This window comes from Thermobia domestica, chromosome 10 (genome assembly GCF_964235325.1).
Source record: "Thermobia domestica chromosome 10, izTheDome1.hap1.1, whole genome shotgun sequence".
Lineage (NCBI taxonomy): Eukaryota > Metazoa > Arthropoda > Insecta > Zygentoma > Lepismatidae > Thermobia > Thermobia domestica.
The window spans coordinates 86,573,795-86,597,245 of record NC_137463.1 but is presented as its reverse complement, the minus strand read 5'-3'; the positions used below and the strand labels follow the sequence as shown (position 1 = coordinate 86,597,245).

Sequence of the window (23,451 nt, the reverse complement as noted above, 5' to 3'; positions counted from 1 at the left end):
AAACTCATTGGCTAAACAGGCAAACTGGCCAACTCATTTGGCTAAACACCCACTGGTGGACAAAATTTTTTTTCTGGGGGCACAAGCGGGTCTGGGCGGGGAAGGCACAAGCGCATGGTCCTCTTTGCATTATTTTTGAAGGTGAACTTTGTGCCTCCTTTACGGGTCTTTGGAGGCTTTCGGATCCAGGTCTGGAACCGGTCCCTAAGATCCGGTTCTGGAACCGGGTTTTCAGATCCAGATCTGGAACCGGTTCCTAAAATCCTGTTCTGGAACCGGGTTTTCAGATCCAGATCTGGAACCAGTTCTTAAGATCCGGTTCTGGAACCGTGTTTTCGGATCCAGGTCTGGAACCGGTTCCTAAGATCCGGTTCTGGAACCGGGTTTTCGGATCCAGGTCCGGAACCGGTTCCTAAGATCCGGTTCTGGAACCGGGTTTTCGGATCCAGAACCGGTTCTGAAAACTGGAGCTTCGAGAACCGGTTCCTCGCGGAACCGGTTCCGCCGGAACCGGAACTTTGTGGCCATCCCTAGTTCGTACAGTTTCAACACAGAAAGCGCATCTAACAGATATTTAACCACACTGTAAGAGCAATGTGCTTCTTTTACGTGGAACCAAATGATATGAAGTTTCAGAAGTTCCTCCGCGATTTCTTCAACGGAAAGGATTGGCGTTAGTTCTGTGGACTCTAACATGCTACAAGTGCTTTATCAGCATGAGCAAAGATAAGATTTATATCGACCGATAAACGACATTGTCTTGAACAAAATGTCAAAAGAGGGACTTGAACAAAATGTCAAAAGGGGGACTGAAATAATAAATACTTTTAGGTCGCTGCAATATGTTTCTTGTTCTTTTTTATTTTTTTAAAAAAGCAACAACAATGTATTAAAATTATTCTTTTTATATAATTTTAGACATTCATTTTTACATTGTCTTGCAAGTTTCGCGTCATAGAGGTCGAAACTCGCAGTACACTAGTTCGGAACTACTGGTGCATGGAGCTACTGACGCAAACTACCGAAAGCACCAATATCCTTGAAGGTGGATGCTAGAACGAGCCAGGAGCTTTCCTTGGTGTATAAGAACTGAATGATAATGATTTCGCTATACATATCGCACACCCGGTGGAAGAGTGTTACAACACAAAAAATAGAAATTTTGAATTATCATTGCTCAAAAGATAATAGAGAAAGAAGTGAGCTCTACCTGGTGGTATTTTCGCAAAGACGTAACTAAACAAATTAACACCTAGATGACAAAATTACCAGTATTCTAGGGAGTGAGTTTGATAGAATAACAAACTTTAAAAGTCATGTTCCCACAAATTTGTATTTTAGACTTGTAACAGTCTTTCACTGGGTGTGCTATATATTCACTTGTATTTACATGGTAATATATATAAGGGACCTTCAAATGAAACCCGGTAACTAGTGTAAAGTAACGGTAACGATTTTATTAACTCAAAAATGTAGTTATACACATTACACATATCACACATGTAGTGATACACAATACACATACTCAAAAATAGTCGCCAAAACTGTTGGCACATTTATCCCATTGCGACACTAGCCTGTCGATTCCATCCTTGAAGAAGCTAGTAGGCTGCTGTTGGATAAAGGCCTGGACCCAGTTATACACTTCGTCGTCCGTTGCGAATCGATGTTCGCAAATAGCTTGTTTTAGAGGCCCAAACACATGAAAATCACACGGTGAAAGGTTGGGACTGTACGGTGGATGTTCCAGCGTTTCCCACTGAAACTGCTGCAATGTCGTCTTCTCCGCATTGGCCGTGTGTGAGCGGGCGTTATTATGCAGGAGTATAACGCCATTAGACAACATACCTGGGCGTTTCGACTTTATGGCTCGTCTAAGGTTTTGTAAAGTGGCTTGATAACGCTGGGCATTGATGGTGGTACCACGTTCCAGGAACTCGACAAGCAGTTGGCTCTTGTGGCCAAAAAAGAAGGACATCATGATCTCATCAGAACTGGTGTGCACGACCTTTGATTTCTTTGGAGGTGGTGAAGTCGCATGTTTCCACTGCTTGCTCTGACGCTTGCTTTCCGGTTCAAAATGGTGACACCATGTTTCGTCCCCTCTGACAATACGCGACAGAAAGCCGTATTCCTTCTCATGATAACGTTGCAGATGACTCAAAACAGCGCCATTCGAGTATTGCGCTGTTCGGTGGTCAGTTGGTGGGGAACCCACTGCGCAGAAATTTTTCAAAAGTTCAAGTGATGATGCATTATGGTGTGGGCGGTGCCCACGCTAATACCCAGTAACCGATGGATCTCGTCCACGGTGATTCTGCGGTTGTCCAAGACTAAAGCATTCACTTCTGCAATCATTTCCGGTGTGATGACACGATGAGCCTGTCCAGGATTGAGCATCGTCTTATAGTGACTCGCGCCCCTCAAGGAATCTTTTACGCCATTCAACAACACTTGCACGACTCAGACTGTACTCACCGTACACAACCTTCATCCGTCGATTCATTTCACGGCCTCCAATTCCCTCCGCCGACAAAAATCGAATCACTCCTCGTTGTTCGTGCTTACTCGCCTACATGTTCGGTAGTGGACGATAACTTGTGTGACCACCTTCTCTTCAGCGTGAAACCACACTGGCTCTATGCAACGTCAAACGGTGCGCACACGTCAGTCTCTCTACCAATCGATGTCGCCACCATATCCGCAGTTACGTAGTGCCACCTTACGTGTAAGGTAAAGTTAGACGCACTGACCAGGTTTCATTTGAATGTTCCTCATATAATCACTTCTCTTATATAAGACTCCCTTTGTGGCTATATGGTTAACATACTTGGCTTCGGCACGAGAACCCCATTTCGATTTTCTATACTAGCTCATCTGATTTCAAACCCACGATAAGTTGTAAATCCACATCTCATATAGCCTTGGTGATAAAGTGGATGAAAGCTGCACTTCAAGCAGCCGATCCTTCTATATAATGCACTCTTATCTCTTATGGCTTCAAGCTGTATCATCCTTATATTTCTTATACATATCCCAAATGAAGAACGCTGCTTGGATAGTTATACACGGACTTAATTAGTTTAAAATTTGATCACAGATGACATTAGTGTAAAAATAAAGCAATTACGCTTATACTATTATGTACTGAGAGTCGTATTTATTTGATGGGAAACTCACTTCCCTAACAGAACAGAGTTATGAATTAAGGTCACGGGTCTAACGTCACAAACTGTGTATACGACTAGCAAACAATCCGGCATTGATGAACACGATACACATGAAAAGTGCACGTGAAGGACACAATTACCAATGATTTTTTTTTTACGAACACAAACTAGAACACACTGCACAGCAAACTATAAAAAGCATTTACAGTGCATTTGAGCCAGGAATCGAGAATGAACGCACAATAGCCTTTGGTTTGTAAAATTTCGTTCCGATGACACAGTATTGCAAAATGATCCTCGTGGGCACCGACTAATGTCATACTTGGATGTGCTCCTCAGAAACACCGTGGAAGAAGACCCTCAGGAAAGTGTTCGTGCCGTTGCAGAAGAATTAGGCATTCATCATACCACTGTCATTCTTCTGCTCCGTGTAATCAATAAGGTGAAAGAGTTGGACTTATGGTTACCACACGAGTTGACACCGACAACAAGAATCACCTTCTAGAGATGTGCAATTCTCTGAGTGAATGGAATAAGCAGGAAAGTTCCCTGCACCGAATTGTCACATTAGATGAAACAACGAACCTGCCATAACAATCATAAACAGTCTGGGCAATGATTGAATCGTGAACAACGTCCAGGACGGTTTCCTAAGCCACTTCACCCACAGAAGAAGTTGCGGGTGTAGAGGTCTATGGAAGAAGTGACCCATCATGTCTTTCTCAGGCTAGGTGAAACTAGGAATGTAAATCGTTATAGTGCTGACTTCTGTTACGGCTTCATCATTTATGCTGTAACAAATCTTTTAATTTACACAGAAATGTGATATACTTTAATGAATAATTTGAAATAATGTTCCATATAACTTAGGTTCTAATTGAATCAGTAGCTCTGAAAAGATAATGAGTTAGAAAAGTAACGTTATAAGAACATAAAAAAAAAATGTTTAATTTTTGAAAATTCTGAGAGAAATCAAATGATCGACTTCTGTTTGAGAAAGTAGAGTTTGGTTGTCATTGTATGAAATGAACAACTTGTTGTAAGCAATTGGACTTGTTACAAAATAAATGAGTAAAAAATTGGACTAAAGCAAAATTGTAACTTTCTGCCTCATGACGTTTTCAAAACTACTGATTAAATTGTTTTTAATACTTTTACTTGCGAAACTTACTTGTTAATTGTTTTGATTTTTTTTATCTCCTAAGATTCACACGTCTAGCATCATGTTATTCATTCTCTCTTCCTTCATACGGTTGCTTTAAAAATGTACTGAAAAATTTCTTTGAAATAATTCTTTGTTTCTAATATAAAGTAAGATTATTATTTTTTTAGCGCGATCAGAAGTTATTTAAGTGGCCCTAACAAATAACTGCATTTGTATCTGTTATTACACCTTACTTGAACTTTTAAACAGATTAAATACTTGTTTTGTTAACGTCATGTCTAAAAGAATGATGAGGTGCAATTAACCTTCTTCGTCCACGCTCATACTTGAATGATTGAGTATCGTTGAGAATGTGTAACCATCTGTTTTAACTTATATACATTGTGAATATTGTGTACGTAACTTATTAGTACAGACGTTTATACACGTATAGAGAAACACAGGTAATGACAATGATTATTCCTGAATTCTGTTTTGAGGCGCTCTCGATGTTATACCTTCTTTCGAAGTAGACAATTGTATGTAAACTATTTCTTCTGTTACTTAGTTAAGACGATGGGCATATTTCACAATAAATTTATGAATCTAACATAAGTTTAATGAGCAAAATAATGGACTTTACTCGATCAGACGTTTCTACCAAATAGAAAATTTAAAGGTCTGTCCACTCGAGCAATATCCTAACCAACCTAACCTAATCTAACCTGAAAATGTAAGAAATCTATCAAAATTTGCTCAAGTAATGCCAAATAACGCTAATGAGAGTTATTAATTTGATTATAAATATGATGAAATGAATCTATTAGTGAATAAAAGTTAATTTGTATGACGAACTTATATTTGAAGAAGTTGGGGAAGATGGTTTTCGTATGTCACTGAATAAAAAGTCCATTTTGTTATCGAGTACCTATGAATATCTTTGTCAGTGTCCATCAATTGTGCCCGTTGCTCTGTATCTATTTAAGTTAACAAATTAGACGTACAAGATAATACTAAACAGCGTATTACAGATTCTCTTGTATCGAACGTCATTTGATGTGTTACGTAGTTGGGAAACTAGCTTTGACATGAGAAAGGGATTTTACTTCATTCACGAGTCTGCTGTTTTCGGAGCTAAGTCTGATGTTGTAACAGTGGTTTGTTAAAGCGAAATACTATCAAAAATCATTTTACATATTAAAACTGTGCAAGCGACTGTTTCCTACATGGGCGTTTTACAACTCCATGGAATTCACCGCAAACTTACCAGCAAGCATACAGAAATGGTCAACAGACATGGTTTCCTTACGTTATATGACATTAGTCGCCTAAATGTCGCTCAAAGGATGGTGCAGGCTCTTCTCGAGCTGTAGTACAAAACCAATCGTCACCCACCGTATTTTGCCGATGTCTCTTCCACTGACTATCATCTTTTCTGGCATCTCGATCACTTCTTGGGGGGAATGCTTTCCTTGATGATTGAAAGGTGCAAAGTACGATTGTGTATATTCTTACATTGCAGACTTCTTTCACCAGGAAGCCATATCGTTGCCTGAACGATGGGAAACTGTACAGTTACAAATGGCGACTATTTTGATTGACCAGGTATTGTAGTTTTAATCTTCTTGGCCTTTGAAAATGATGCACCTGGGGTAGACATTTCCTTTGCACTAACCTAATACTCTGAACTTACCAAGCTTTCAACTTTATTAGAAATTTTAACTTCTTTTGACTAAGAATTACAAGTTAAATATTAAAGCATTTTTTTTTAATTACAGAAAATGGGCGTTCCAGTTCGAGCTAAAATCCGACTTCAAATAAATCTAGTAGTCAGTAAAGTTGCATATGTGAAAGGTGCATCAAACATCAGTGATGTCGTGATTCCTATATTCTGGCTGGAAAGTGTAAGTAGCTTCCGTATTCTCATATATCTGTCTTGAGAAATATTCATTTGCTTGTGTACTCATTTATCTGCCTTGACAAATGCTAAGTATCTTCTGTTTTTCTTATATACCAATAGTTGCTTGACATATACTAAATAGCTTCCGTATTTAGTGGCCTTCGTGAGACTTTGGCAACATTGTTATTTTTACGCACGAAAAAAATTTCCCAAACATGTTTTTCCCAATTTTTGGAACTACTTCTTCTTCTTTTATGAGTTGAACTCGGGGAGCACAAAAGTTAGCTCTTTTAATATGTGTCCCATAAGCTTTCCAATGAGGCATCTTTCATGTGCCTGTGACAATTAGAGGCGTTGCTAGGGCTGCCAACCTGAGGGTAGACCAGGGGAACTATCGAAGGTACGACGTTCCGAATTCTTAGCTCCTTGCTATTGTACACTCAAGTCCAAAATAATTGTCGCATATCTATAACTATCTTCTTGTAAGAATATAATTTGATAATGATTTTGCAGGGTACTTTTAATACTGATACTATGTGTATAGTCGGGAAATGTATATTTGTGGTAAATTTCATAGGAAAAGAATTATAAAAACGAAAATTCGAATGAGTAAAACAAAATGTTGCTAAATGGACAAAAAAAGTTTTATTTTCGTTTTATTGTTCTTATTTACTGCTCTTTTGACATGAAATTTTCCACATACATGTCTTTGCCAATTATACACATACTAACATTATAAGAAATACGGGGCGAATTCGTTATCACATTATATTCCTACAACAACCTATTTATAGACATGAGACAATAATTTTGCACATGAGTGTAACCTTCGCCCTTCATTTTTTATATGATTTTTCCCAATGTTCGGTGTACATATGAAATTATTTTTCCTGCGTACGACAAGTAACAGGTTGCCAGAGTCCTGCAGAGGTCAGAGAAACATTTAATTTTTTTTTTTTTTTTTACTTTATGGGTTTGGGCAGGGGGGGGGGGGGCACTAAAGTTACCTCGTTAGAATCTGTGTCACATAAGCTTTCCAACGAAGTAAAGTTCATGTTTCTGTGACAATTAAGAGAGTAGCTAGGTCTTTTCAATAGTTGCTTATAATGCTTATTTTCTTTTAAAACAGTAAACTAAAAACTAAATATTCTTGTTCTACGTTTCATTTTAAGTTGAATTTATCTTCACATATTTCTGCCTTGTTTTTTAATTTACGCATTTTTTTCTCAAATATCCTTAAAGTAATTGCACAATAACAGAAATAATAGAAGTATAGTGAAAAAAACGTGCGTGTATGATTCGTAACCTTGACGTAAACTATATGATAATGTGTCAAATTAAATATTTTGAAACCTTATTTTTGTTTTCCAACAGAAGCACTAAATAATTATTTGTAGTAATTAAAAAAAAAACATACGTACAAAATAATTTTAGTGAATTGAAATGTAAAAAATGAAACAGTATTCAAATAATAATAAGAATAATAATAATCTTAGTTTATTTGTAGTAATTAAAAAAACATACGCACGAAAGAAGTTTAGTGAATTGAAATGTAAAAAATAAAACAGTATTCAAATAATAATAATAATAATAATAATCTTAGTTTCAATCCCACTAAGAGCTTGTAGTGTGAAGTAACTGTGTATTGGATATGAAGCGACGATGAGGTAATTGCATAAATTCTAATTTAATTCACTAAATTCGATTATTTTGTTGAATTACATTATTAACGAAAGAAACACGAACTTTTGAAAACTCATTGAAAGAAAACTTTGATTAGAACTGTACATTTTTAGACATCTGTTGTAAACACATTTTTGTCAATAAACTCGACTTCCTTCTTTCCTTTCCGCATACCTTCAAGCATAGCCTGATACTTCCCGATTCATTGGACTTTTAGGTCATCATTCTTGAGCTGGACAAAACTACGAGGAACACAACAACAAAAGGTATTCGCCACGAAGTTGAGGAAGGTGCAGGATCATCGCAGACAAGCAGATCCCACCATTGGAGGACGACCGACTCCACGTTTAAAGAATACCATTCTGCCGGTTCATCGCCGCAGATACCTTTGTCAGTTGAGATTAGTGGAATGAAAATGTAAAAGGACATCCTAAAAACGCATTATTGTAGAGACGCATCACGGAGAGAGTTCGACGCCCCTAGCAGTCCAGCAAGATTGAATTCTAGTTGTTGGCTGTTACCAGAACATCCAGGTTCCTTCACGGCAAACCCTTCATCGTTCAGATGACCAGGACGACGCCAGTCTCGATGGGTCTATCAGGCTAGTGCTCATCCTTTATCTTTCAATCATCACCCATTTCTCTCTCTCTCTCCTTTTCCCTACTAGTCATCTTCAAAATTGAAACATTTGAATTTCATTTAAATTCATTCATAATTTCGTTGTTGAGTACCGTATTGTGCATCAGTTCCATCCCCTATTGTTACATTATTCTATGAGTATTTTTAGAGATTATTCTGAGCTACAACTGATGGCACAGTACCGGCACAGTAGGTAAAAGTACAGCTTATGCCTGTGGTAAATAGACGCACGACTGTACGCAGCCCAAGTTCTCAACTCTCAAGCTGGAGCACGCCGTATGCCTTATTTGCACAAAGTTACTGAGACCCTTCTCGAGAATCCATAATTTCACTTCCTATGAAGATTGTCTCCGTCGCTAAAATGCACATATGACAAATTTGTAATTTCAGTGTTTAATCTCAAACCGTTTACGAGTTAAAGAGGCATGAAAAAAAAAACTCTCTCACTGACGGATCAAAACTTATTTAGGGTACTTCCTGTAAACATGGAAACTTGAGGGTATGGCCGGATAAGGCGATGAAAAGTGTCTTTACATGGATTGCTGTAATTTTTATACAGAAGGTATCTCATATCCAAAAGATAACTTTAGCCAGACAATCAACTTCCATTTTTTTCGAATCTCGAAGTTATTATTGAAAATTCGAAAATCAAAAATTGATCATATCGCGAAAACGACTTAAGTTACGAGGATGAAACAAAATATGAATATATTTTGCTTGAAGACCCTTACCGAAAATAAGAAACAATGTATTTCGCCCTTCAAATTTCTAGCGAAAAGCGTGTTGAAAATATTCGAATTCAAATGTTTCTGCTTTGTGTTTGAGTGATCACTTTCTATTTTTTTTACCATAGAAGCAGCACCAACTCGCCTATAATAAATTTTGACCATAGTTTGATACCCTCGGTGCAACTTGGTGTAAAATGAGGAAAACTAAAGTTGGACACGTCTGAAAGATATGCAACCCGAGTTACACCATAAATGTTTTGGCCGGCGCGAATACTGTTAGAAGTCTAAGATGGTTGAGTTTGAGTTTCTGACTCATCATAAATGGTTCTACGTGGGTATATAACTCTCATAATCGTATATCTTCCAGAAACAGAGTGAGAGCACTAGTACCGTTAATTTTCAGTCTGCCTTAGCAGGGTACCAACATTTTAAATCATGATTTACAGAAAACAACTTTTTTTTTTTATTATCTTGTACAAAATATTATAATGCAGAAGATGATAATACAAAAATATTCAAAATGTTTTGCAATGTTTCCTGTATTAGAAAACATTACAAGGAAAATGGAGGACACGGTATGTGGAACCTTCAATCTTCATTACTATGTGCGTTTATTACTGGAGTGACAAGTCCAGCAACATACAATTTGCTTAAAACCTCTGCAGGCCGAACAATCTTAGCAAAATACCGAGCACGTGAAAAGTAATAAATGTTTGCAGCGACATATGAACAACACCACATCAAACTGTTCGATTACCATGTACACATTCACAATAATAAGGCTTTAGAGCTTAATATACCATTGTTTTTGGGACAAAATCAATATAACACCTGTATGTCTTCCTACTAATATGCCGACTTCATACCTCGAATTTAACGGTATGGGTACTTTCTTTCCGGAAATGGAGATTGATGCTGTTATCTTCATTCATCACTGCATGAGCTAAGCTAATTTTGAGTTTAACGTCCCTTTCGGCTTCGAGGCTATATGAGACGTAGACTTACTGATTAATGTGGAATCCGAACCAGGTGAGGTCCAGGCACGAATTGAACCTGCGTCTCCCACGCCAAAAGCGCGTGCGTGCACGCTTAGTCACGAAGGGTGCTCATCATTTCAGCCGAGTAGGAAATTACCTAAGACAACGGATAGGAACCTGTAAAAAGAATTTTTAAGTTTCTTTCGGTCAACTGCGGGAAGTCCATGATCTCCGCAGGTGTGATTTTGGCGAAAGATCGTGTACACCTGTCTCAATCGTGTTCTTCTATTTCTAATCCTAATGTGTTCTCTGAGATGTGCTGTTGTTTCATTTGTTGAAATTCCTCGTCGAGACTATCATCATCAGCAATGAGACGATTACCAAAAGTATTATTTAAGAAAGAAACTATCTGGCATAACGATCCAACTTGAGGAAGGAACTTGTTGCCCAGTTGGAGACGTAGAAGACAATAGAGGAAGTTCGGGTATTATGGAACACCATTTTTGTTTCGCTTGTAACTCAGTTTATAATTGCACATTGAAACAAAAAGGAAACCAAGTATAAGCCTAACATATTTGGCTTTATTTATGCGTATCTTGATAAAGAAGTTTCGTTACAGGGGTGGGAAGAATTTATAATTTGTAAAGAAACCACTTTGGAGGGTAATATGAAATAGTCGGGTAATATGGAATACAAATATATGTTATATAGAAAAGAAATAAGTTTCCTGTTGAAAATGCAATGAATACAGTGACAATATATGAAAATGCTGAACGGAAGTGCAACAACATTCATTACAGAAGGAAATTTTCGAACATAAGAAAAGTATTGCCCACTGCACCGCGGAAAAAAATACTCTTGGAGACTAAAAACCAAAGCTTAGAAAAGCTTTCGACAGTGAAGGAGAATGTAGCTTTGAAACAGCGTGTCGAGTTTTTTCGAACAGCATACTATGTTGCAAAAGAGAATAGGCCGTTATCTGGATCATTCCCATTTAATAGATCCTCAGGCTGTTAACGCCCTTGATATGGGGAGAATTTTAGACAGTAATGTTGTCTGCGCGGACATGGTAAGTCACATTAGTGCTGAAATGAAAAGTAGACTTATTGAGAAAATTAGATGTGCTAAGTCCATGATAGGCATTAGTGTTGATGAATTAACCACATTAAGTAACAAAAGCGCATTTATATACTTGCGAGTATTCCGGACAGTGAAGGCATTAACAGTAAAGACAGTCGTATGTTAAGTCTTGGTTACGAAAAGGAAGTCGCAGTGCAGATACAGAAGATGTCAACACCAAGAGAGGAAGGAAGATGGACCTTATAAGAAGCTACCGAATATTGTGATGATTAGCAATATTTATAGTTTCCATATTATTGAATAGAATACAAAAAATGGTGCAAAAATGTCAGAAGTATAGATGATGTTTAGGATTCTGTCAAAATCATAGGCGGCGCCAGGATTTTGATAATGTGGGTGCAGGCTGGGAAGAGAGAACACATCCTAACATTGTTTCCAGAACTCTCTACACTATTGATCTTTAAGATCTCAAAAATAATCCCTAAGTTTTACTTAAAGAAAAAAAGAAAAAAAAACTAGAAAAACATGGTATGATAGCAAGTAACTTATGAGAGAAAATCTTTGAGAAATCTTTTAGTTTAACGTCCCACGGTTATGCCGGTTAGGCTAAAGGAGACGGTGATGATGAGTAATGAGTGAAATGATGGAATGAAGAACGTGGGAGGAAACGGGAGAATCCCGAGAAAACCCACGCACACGGTGTTTGTTCACCACAAAGGCCTACGCTCTACCACTGAGCCACCGCGGCCCTGTAAACTTATGAGAGACTTTAGAAGTCACTCAAATATATCAAAACATAGGAAACTATAAATATACGAAATAGAAAGGATTATTGTAGGAAATCTGAAAATCGAAATTAATGTGGGTGCAGCTACACCCACTGCACCCACTGTAGCGCCGCCTATGGTCAAAATTACTACTCTAAGTGGTCATATTTGTTTCATACCGTCACCTTATCTGATGTCACTTTAAGCACTGCATCTGAGAGGACTGCAAGTCGCTCAATCTCACGTTTCTCAGAGGCACGCCAACTGCACGAGTGGGCTTTTTGCCCGACGGCTATTACATTGCATTCTGCTGACCCGCACATCGGCGGAGCCATTTGCGGTGATGCCAAGAACAGTAGAATTGGACCGAGAAAGAGTGGGATCACGATTTTCTCTTCGATGAGAGAAGATTCAGCTTCAATAGTGATTCTCAATGTACACACATCTAGCGAGAGGTAGAAATAGCAGTAAATCCAGAAACATTGTCGAACTTGATCATTTTGGTGGTCCGATGTTCTCGTGTGGAGAAGCATAATGTTGCATTGGCATATCGACCTCACCTGTAAACATTATTGTGACACTGTACTTGTTCTAGACTACAATCATGTCCAAAATGATAGTCGCATATCTATAAGTGTCTTCTTGTAAGAATATAATTTGATAATGATTTTGCAGGGTACTTTTAATACTGATAATATGTGTATAATCGGGAAATGTATATTTGTGGTAAATTTCATAGGAAAAGAACTATAAATACGAAAATTAGAACGAGTAAAACAAAATGTTGCTAATGGATAAGACAGTTTTATTTTCATTTTTTTGTTCTTATTTACTGCCCTTTTGACATGAAATTTTCCATATACATGTCTTTGCCGATTATACGCATACATAACATTATAAGAAATACCGGGCGAATTCGTTATCACATTATATTCCTACAACAACATATTTATAGACATATGACAATAATTTTGGACATGGGTGCGTCTTTTCAGAAATGTAGTCAACACCAACTTCTTTTTTTTTATTATGTTAATGTGCGACCGCATCGAACAGAGGTCATAGCGGAGCTCTTGTAACGAGATATTCGGCGAATGGACTGACCTGCCTATTTCCCCGACTTGAATCCCAAGAGCACGCTTGGGATGCTATGGAGAGACGTCTTGCAGCATGTACAGATACACCAAGGATCATCCAACAGTTGGCAACAGTGCTTATGTAGAAATTGAACCCCATACCACCACAACTCATTACCAACTGTATGAGCTGTATGGGAGCACGTTCCAGAGCATGTATCACCTGTCCATAGTGATCATAATCCTTTTATGGATCACTCCTTCCCTTCTGTAATGTTAGGGGAGTATCATGAGTTGTGGTGCTTTCATTCTAAGTTTTGCCTCTGTATAAAAATGCAATTTTTGTTCTAATCGCGTGTTTCTTCTTCTTTTTTTGTATATCATACTGTAGCACTAATTTCTATGTAATGTTTAAGTTTCAGCAATCTATGCCATTTGGAGTGACACAGCATGCGAAACTTACTTTCGTCCATGAATTTTGCACCATGAGTGTATATTTGTAATGTACGTCACCAGCAAAAAATGTATATACATCTCCCTACATGTTTTTAGTCAATATCTTACAAAACGAACTGGCCATTTGGAATGAGGATTTCATTACTGTACAGAGATTTACATTCCCTCTTTATTAAACAAAACTGAATTAAAATTGGCCGTCCGTTCTAAAGTTACAGATAAAATAATACTGAATAGTGCACATACATATTGGATACATACTTGTTGCTAAAGTATGTTTGTTTCTCACTTCTGGTGCTTCTAGGTCCCTGGTTCGCTTCTAGCTCACACCAAGTGGACTTTGTGGTGGACAAAGACTATTTGCATGGATTTTCTCGGAGTTCTCCTGTTTCCTCTCATTTACTTCATTCCGCCATTTCATTCATTTCTTATCATCACCATCTCTTTCAGCCTACACGGCATAAGCGTGGGATGTAAAACTGAAAGATTACATTTCATTTTTGCTACCATATTTGCTGTGGTGTTACCTGAATTCTAGTAGTTCAATTTACAATTACTCTATGTCCCTCTTCAGTGCGATTCCGGAATTTTTTATACGAATAAATTTACTCTGTCATGGTTGTTTCAATATTAATGTTCGAATCTCCAGTGGGTATTATGAATAACCCTGAACATGGATGTGGCTCCGCGTAGCGTAGTCGCTAACGCTTTCGCCTTCGGTGCGAGCTGTCCCGGGTTCGATTTCCGGTGAGGCACTCGGTCGAAACAGCTTAAAACCAGTGGCGGCTAATGTTAGTGTTGCAGCGTTGCGCAACGACCAAAGTATTTCAAGAAAAAAATATTATTGGCAATAGTAGTAAAGAACAGAAAAATACTTTTTAATACTCGCATATATACACTTTAAATAACATACTTTTTTTTACTTCTGTAACTGTCCGTTTCGTTAATCCATTTTAAAAAGCGAAAAACAACCCGTCACAGAGTCTATAATTTATATTGTGTTGCAGCGAGCATACAACAACCAGATTCCTTCAGCGCGGCAATTGGAGCAAATGTTAAGTCTCCTTTCCCCTATCTCAGAAGTTAAAGGGACTGGTCGTTGCAGTGCTTCTGCAACACAGCACGGTTTCCAGTGAAAGAGAAGGTTTTTCGCGCTAAATAAGATTTTTAAATTTTATTTCACTAGCAATTAACAAATAGAATTTGTTTTTATGCATTCATATTTTTAAATTACAGGACCATACTGAAGCAAATCAATATAATGATAATTTAAAAAAAGTGATTGCAGAATTACAAAATAAGACAGAAAATATCTAGTAGAGGAGAAAACAAATGAAAGTAGACCCGCATTTACAAGTTAATTCTTAGCTTATATTGATAATAAAGGCTTTTTCTACAGTAATTTGTGAATCAAATAAGTCAGTATGTAGAATCGCTCCCCCTCCTCTGTGGATAGTATTTTAGTATAAACACATTTCTTTTGTAAAATAAGTATATTTTATATTCTTGATAATTTCCACATAAAACTGTATGATGGGGAACGCCACATTGAATTTGGGACTAGTTACCAATGCTCAGGGGCGTAGCCACGAGAGGGTCCACCGAGTCCGGACCTCCCACAAATTTCGAAACTTGACTAACATTTGTAGACTTTCTTAACGAACTATACTTGGTTAACAGAGAAACGATTGATGTAGGCTAAATATTATATTTTACACCTCATGATGTACTCTTCTTTTCTTATAAAAATAATCGTTCTATCATTTTTTCTAAAAATATAGATGACAGTAAGTAAGAATTACTTATGGTCTTTTCGGGTGCAGTATAAGACAAGTTTCATATTATGTAGACGTATTGGACCTCCCTCAAATACTTTGGACCCCTCCCAGTTAACATTTCTGGGTGTAGAACAGGCAGTGCTGTTTGTTTTTATGTTCTTTCATTTTTGGCTTCTGTTACATGCGAATCCTTCATCTGGCGGGTTTCGAGGTTTCCTTTCCAGAACATATGACATTGGTAAGCGTTGTTTCGTCTTATGTGGAAGTAAATTTGTGTTCATCGTGCATTGCGTAACAACCAAGACGGATGATTTGGAATGTTGTTTTTTTTTCTTTTACGCACATGTGTGTGTGTGTGTGTGTTGAGGTATGAATATGTGACATTCGGAATTCATATACCAGTACCTATTTTGTATCAGCTGTTTTGGTTTTTAATTTTAGTGTGTGTGCTTTAATTCTGTAAATAACCTACAAATTCTGAATGAATTGCATGCCATGACTTCTGTAAATAACTTACAAAAAACATTGACCATTTTTCAACTGAGGAAAAATTCGCAATTAAGGCTTAGACAAAATAAGCAAAGGGCAATTCAGGGGAGTGTTCGAAAAAAAATCCAGTTTAAATTTACAGGATATCTTATGGTAGTAGTGTTGTTTGCACCAGATACATTTCCTCAATTTATTTTAAATTTTCCTAGATAAACTTTGAATAAAGTATGTTCAATGTACACTTTTTTATAACACTAATCTGGGCTACGAACTCTCTTCAGTCAACGCTGAAGAGGAATTCGGATCACTGTCAGGGACTGAGTTTGCTAGAATGAATCGTTCGCAATAATCTAGAAAAAATATTTAGTGAATCTACAAAGCTTCTGAAATTAATATTAACTGTACCTATGGCGTCAATAAAAGAATTTTTTTTTAACATCAAAAAGAATTGACACTTTCAAGAAATTGAATGTCCCCAGAAAGGTTATCACCATTGGTTATGCTTTCCATAGAAAACGACCTGACAATAAGAATACCAGAGTTCAACCAGCATGTATTAGACGGATTTGCTCCAATCAAAGAGAGGAGAATGAACTTACTAATTAATTAAGGTAATTAATCGGATAAAATGTTCTGCATTTTTTTATTTTTTAAAAACAGAATTTTATTTAATTTAACATGTCACATAGCATTTGCATCTAAAGTTATGCTGATTAAGCAATGAGTCATCAACTTTATATCTTCTGTCTGTTACCGTTCGTACTGCAACACCCGAAACCACAATCCACCGGCCGCCACTGTCATGTACTATAATTGGCAAGTAGCAGAGTTTAAACAGAAAGGATGGAGGTAATTGCTTTCCTACAAACTTAATTCACTCTGATGTCGAAATCTTAAATTTTACACATAACCCAATGATGACGACGAAGGGTTGTTATGATGCACAGTTCGTCATTAAAATTTGAGAGAGGTGAAGCGAAAATGAGCTCAGCAACCTTATTCCTCGACTTGTGTTTGTACCAGTGTTGTCAAGTTCAATTATAAGGTTTAATATAACAAAATCACGTCTAGAATATATTAATATATTCTAATATCTATGTGCTATCAGCAAATCATTCCGCTGCTCTTCTTAAAGAATAAAGAGGAGCCATCCACTTACTAAGTACATGGAATAAAGTACAGTGCTTAATATATGCAGCTATTCCTCATGAAAATAAAATAACTGGTTCTCCGCCAACTTTCGCTGCACAAAAACTATCAATCACTCTACATGCAACAATTATGTATGCACTTCTTCTATGCAGAGATCTCAAGCAAGGATACTGTCAACAAAAAAAAAAAGAAAAAAAAGAAAAAAAAAGATTTATAGATCACGTTCATGATCGGCGATCTTACTCTAGGTCATGTTTTTCTTTATTGTTTCTCACACAAAGAGATCCAATGTTAGAAACAAATAGAAAAGAAAAAAATAAGAAATAAATTTTAAAAACGGCTGTTAACAAAAGAAGATTGCCATCACAATGTATGCAAAGATAATATCTCACTACTAGGGTGTGGATATTTATTAGACATTGAATAATAACTCTTCGAGCCATACTTAAACAAAAGAGAACACTTTTACAGGAGGTTTGTGGTAGGTTAGAAGAAACAGTTCTAATGTGAGAACGCGTAAGTGTGTAATCAGATTCGTATCTTACAGTCTAGCACAACTTTATATGTCAAAGTTGCAATTATGCTCAATGATTGCAATCGTCAGTGATTCCAGTTCATTTAGTAAACATACAGGATGAGCCACACGCAACTAATAAATAATAATAATAATATATTAATCCATTGCATTCCAGTGACATCCATGTGGATGTTATAAAATATTCCATTGTAAAATACCGGTGACATACATGGGGATATCATGAAATACTCCGTTGTAAAATACCAGTGACATCCATGTCCATGTTATAAAATATTCCGTTGTAAAATACCAATGACATCCATGTGGATGTTATAAAATATTTCGTTGTAAAAGACCGGTGACATCTATGGGGATGTTATAAAATATTCCATTGTAAAATGCCGGTGACATCCATGGGGATATCATGAAATACTCCGTTGTAAAATACCAGTGACATCCATGTCCATGTTATAAAATATTCCGTTGTAAAATACCAATGACATCCATGTGGATGTTATAAAATATTTCGTTGTAAAAGACCGGTGACATCTATGGGGATGTTATAAAATATTCCATTGTAAAATGCCGGTGACATCCATGGGGATATCATGAAATATTCCGTTGTAAAATGCCGGTGACATCCATGGGGATATCATGAAATACTCCGTTGTAAAATACCAGTGACATCCATGTCCATGTTATAAAATATTCCGTTGTAAAATACCAATGACATCCATGTGGATGTTATAAAATATTTCGTTGTAAAAGACCGGTGACATCTATGGGGATGTTATAAAATATTCTATTGTAAAATGCCGGTGACATCCATGGGGATATCATGAAATATTCCGTTGTAAAATACCAGTGACATCCATGTGGATGTTATAAAATATTCCATTGTAAAATACCGGTGACATCCGTGGGGATAACATGAAACACTCCTTTGTAAAATACCAGTGACATCCATGTGAATGTTATAAAATATTCCGTTGTAAAATACCGGTGACATCCATGTGGATGTCATAAAATACTCTGTAAAATACCGGTGACATCCATGTGGATATTATAAAATATTCCGTTGTAAAATACCGGTGACATCCATGTGGATGTCATAAAATACTCTGTAAAATACCAGTGACATCCATGTGGATGTTATAAAATACTCCGTTGTAAAATACCGGTGCCATCCATGTGGATGTCATAAAATACTCTGTAAAATACCGGTGACATCCATGTGGATATTATAAAATATTCCGTTGTAAAATACCAGTAACATCCATGGGGATATCATGAAAACGTGTCTTTTATTAAGGGTCCTATTAACCTTGGAGATGATGAAATTTTTTAGTGAATGCATGACACGAGTTAGTGCTACTATTTCTCCTTAGGTGATAGCACCTAACTGGCGGAAAAGAAAACAAAATGTCTTAATAGATAGCAGGCCTAAGGGACCATTCAATTATGACACACAGGTGTTTGTTTTGACGATAAACAGTTAGCAACTTCGAGATCGTATTTGGTGGTCCGAAAAAAAAGAAAAAGAAAAATAGCTTTTTATTTGACCTCTAGTCACTGTTGCCAACCTGAAACAGCATAAAATCTCTTCAGAGCATCAAAATTTCCCTTTTTCAGCCCAAATGTTCCGCAATGCAAATATGTTTTTTAATCAATAATTTGAATATTTTTCTTGCGCGAGCACAATAACTATTCCCTATATAACGGTCTAGACAGTTTTTAACAGTAATTGAAAACCTGGTATTACAGTATGTACATAGAAAAATGACACCTGGAATGCAAGGGGTTAAATGAAGAAAGAAGGATGTGTAAGAGTAGAATTAAAGTATTTTCACCTATAGAAAGGGATAGAGATGACTTTACGAGAGCTAAGAGCCACATAAATACATTAGACTACGGCTGGAGTTCTTCACCATAGAAATATCTTAGAATGAAATGACACCAATTTCTCATCCTCGTTCCATTTTCCGACAAAAATGCAGAGGTATGACGCACGCGGTGGTATGACAAAGCCCTCTCCATGTGGATCCTCACCCGGTTAGCGTCCGCACTGCACAATTGTCGGATGTCGATCCCAGATTCTGGTATCACAATAATTTTTTTGTCAATAACGAACCTTGGAATCACAGTGATCCTTGTAATCGCTGTCACAGTATGTTAGCGTCCGAATCTAGCCACCAGCAGTGAGATAGATGTCCATCCATTCTGACTACTATCTGTCATTTGGACATCACCAGATGGAGAAGAAGGAATGCATGATGTTGATAATACATCTATGAACTATAATTAATAGTAGGGCTAAGAAGAAGCTACTTAGTTATTCATCTGGCCTTGTAATACCCCGGTCTCCGTACAACTGTGAAGTTGTCCCGCCCACCTAACGAATTTTTCTTTTTCTTATCTACATCGTTAGTTTACGTTAGTTTTGCTAAAATTATCGTTAGTTTCGAAAAAATAAAATTTTTATTCAACAAATAAATGGGCAGGCCAACTTCACGGTTCCCCGCCCACAAACGAATTTCAAAAGTTTTTCATATCACATCGTTAGTTTATCGTTAGTTTACGTTAGTTTTGCTAAAACTATCGTTAGTTTCGCAAAAATAACGATTTTATTCTAGAAATAAAGTTTCCCGCCAACTATGAATTAGCCCGCCCATATTGAATTATCATAAAATTCCAACTCATATTGTTAGTTTATCGTTAGTTTACGTTAGTTTTGCTAAAACTGTCGTTAGTTTCGCAAAAATAACGATTTTATTCTAGAAATAAAGTTTCCCGCCAATTGTGAATTAGCCCGCCCATATTGAATTCTCATAAAATTCAAACTCATATCGTTAGTTTATCGTTAGTTTACGTTAAATTTGCTAAAGTTAACGTTTGTTTTGCAAAAAAATATATTTTATTCGAGAAATAAGATTTCCCGCCAAATGTAAAGTTTCCCGCTCATAGAGAATTATCATAAATTTCCATTTCACATCGTTAGTTTATCGTTAGTTTACGTTAGTTTTACTTTCCTGAGGGACATACTGGACACATTCTAGTGTACCTGACTGAACATAATAGGCATATGCCTGCTATGTAATTGTGCTGTTAGGGTTTACATTTGGCGGAAATCTTTATTTCTCGAATAAAATCGTTATTTTTGTAAAGCAAACCTTAATTTTAGCAAAACTAACATAAACTAACGATATGAGTTGGAAGTTTAAGAGAATTCAATATGGGCGGGCTAATTCACAGTTGGCGGAAAACATTATTTCTTGAATAAAAACGTTATTTTTGCGAAACCAGCGATAGTTTTAGCAAAAGTAACATAAACTAACGATGTGATAGAAAAATGTTTTGAAATTCATTTGCGGGTGGGGAACCGTGAAGTTGGCCTGCCCATTTATTTCTCGAATAAAATCGTAATTTTTGGGTAATTAACGATAGTTTTAGTAAAACTAACGTAAACTAACGATGTGAGATGGAAATTTATGATAATTCTTTATGGGCGGGCTAACTTTACATTTGGCGGGAAACCTTCTTTCTCGAATAAAATCGTTATTTTTGCGAAACTAACAATAGTTTTAGCAAAACTAACGTAAACTAACGATAAACTAACGATATGAGTTGGAATTTTATGAGAATTCAATATGGACGGGCTAATTCACAGTTGGAGGGAAACTTTATTTCTAGAATAAAATCGTTATTTTTGCGAAACTAACAATAGTTTTAGCAAAACTAACGTAAACTAACGATAAACTAACGATATGAGTTTGAATTTTATGAGAATTCAATATGGGCGGGCTAATTCATAGTTGGCGGGAAACTTTATTTCTAGAATAAAATTGTTATTTTTTCGAAACTAACGATAGTTTTCGCAAAACTAACGTAAACTAACGATAAACTAACGATGTGATATGAAAAGCTTTTGAAATTCGTTTGTGGGCGGGGAACCGTGAAGTTGGCCTGCCCATTTATTTCTCGAATAAAATCGTAATTTTTGCGAAACTAACGATAGTTTTAGTAAAACTAACGTAAACTAACGATAAACTAACGATGTGATATGAAAAACTTTTGAAATTCGTTTGTGGGCGGGGATCCGTGAAGTTGGCATGCCCATTTATTTCTCTAATAAAATCGTAAATTTTTCCGTAATTAAGCATAGTTTTAGTAAAACTAACGTTAACTAACGATAAACTAACGATGGGAGTTGGAAATTTATGATAATTCTTTATGGGCGGGCTAACTTTACATTTGGCGGGAAACATTATTTCTCGAATAAAATCGTTATTTTTTTTGGAAAACAAACGTTAATTTTAGCAAAACTAACGATAAACTAACAATATGAGTTTGAATTTTATGAGAATTCAATATGGGGGGGCTAACTCACAGTTGGCGGGAAACTTTATTTCTAGAATAAAACCGTTATTTTGGCGAAACTTACGATAGTTTTAGCAAAACTAACGTAAACTAACGATAAACTAACGATGTGATATGAAAAACTTTTGAAACTCGTTTGTAGGCGGGTAACCGTGAAGTTGGCCTGCCCATTTATTTGTTGAATAAAAATTTTATTTTTTCGAAACTAACGATAATTTTAGCAAAACTAACGTAAACTAACGATAAACTAACGATGTAAATAAGAAAAAGAAAATTCGTTAGGTGGGCGGGACAACTTCACAGACGTGGTCTCCGTTGTTGGTTTTCTACGCAAAACTGATTGAATATAATTACTTAAGAAACAAAATGGTAATTGGGCAATACTTATCAAAATTTCGTTTCTTTTTACATTTGAAAGTTGATAGAAATCTACTTTGGCGTTTAAGGTTCTGCGCCCCCTTTCCAGCACCGAGGCTATACAAGGTATTGACCTACAGTAATCCAGTTTTCCGTGTTTTCAGAACCACATATTCCAAGCTGCTACAGGCTATCCAGTTCGGGTTTTCCTATTCTAACGGCAAGAGCGTATGCCACTTAGTGAAAACAATGCTAGCTCCTGGCTCTGTGAAAGAAAGAAAGAAAAAAAAAAAACTGTAGACAAAATTGTAAGGTGAAACTGGTATTCTAATGTCAAGTACATTATTTAAAAAATATGTAAGAAGTCACTCACCATCTGTTGAAACATTTTAAGATCAAGGTAACTGACACTGAGTTCGAATCTGGTTTTCCCCCAAACGTGAACGCAGCGGGCTATCTGTTTACGTCAGAAGTAGAAAAAATCGTGTGGTTAATGTTTTGTTTGTTCTCATTTCTTTATTTCTCGATGCATCAATTGCTCCAACATGAAAGTACCATTACACATGTAGTTCATGCAATGCTGCAAGCTTATAAAGCAAATAAAACGAATCTGGAGAGCAAAAAATTAAATTTAGTATAGAACGTGTTTTGCGAAAATTTTCCACAACACAGAGATGTTCCTGGAAAGGCATTTCTTTTGGAATTTCCCATCATCAATAAAAATTGGCAACCACATTATCTTTTCTTTAGATAGGTATTCAAAACGAGATTCTATGCTCTTCCTGTTTTCCTTCAGATAATCTTTTCAAAAAAAAAAAAAAAAAAAAAAAAAATCTTCACGTATAATTTTGTTTATGTCAGCTGCATACTGGTTACAACTACGTACAAGGTATGTATACGAATCATCGATGTAAAATGGAACTGCCAATGATAATGATTCATACAAACTACTTTTTAATACAAGCTTTATATATGAAAAGAATCATTTCCTGGATACATTATTTAAATTTAGGTTAGAAGGAAATTGGCGTGTTTTTTTTTTTTTTTTTTTTCTGTGTAGTGAATTATTCAAAAGTTGCTCTTAAACGGAGGTAGCAGTAGATTTTAACTTATGTCTATGTCTACTTTTGCATAAACAGTTTACGAAAAGTTGTATCTTAG

General features: G+C 36.4%; 1 protein-coding gene across 1 annotated transcript in view; it reads left to right on the top strand.

The window, feature by feature from the left end:
• The window catches only part of LOC145661534 (scavenger receptor class B member 1-like), a 324,106-nt gene that overhangs the window by 277,261 nt on the left and 23,394 nt on the right, over window positions 1–23,451 (top strand). Inside the window, exon 8 of the mRNA XM_081726856.1 lies at window positions 6,093–6,218. Coding sequence (XP_081582982.1) covers window positions 6,093–6,218 — 126 coding nt within the window. The remainder of the gene's footprint in view (window positions 1–6,092; window positions 6,219–23,451) is intronic.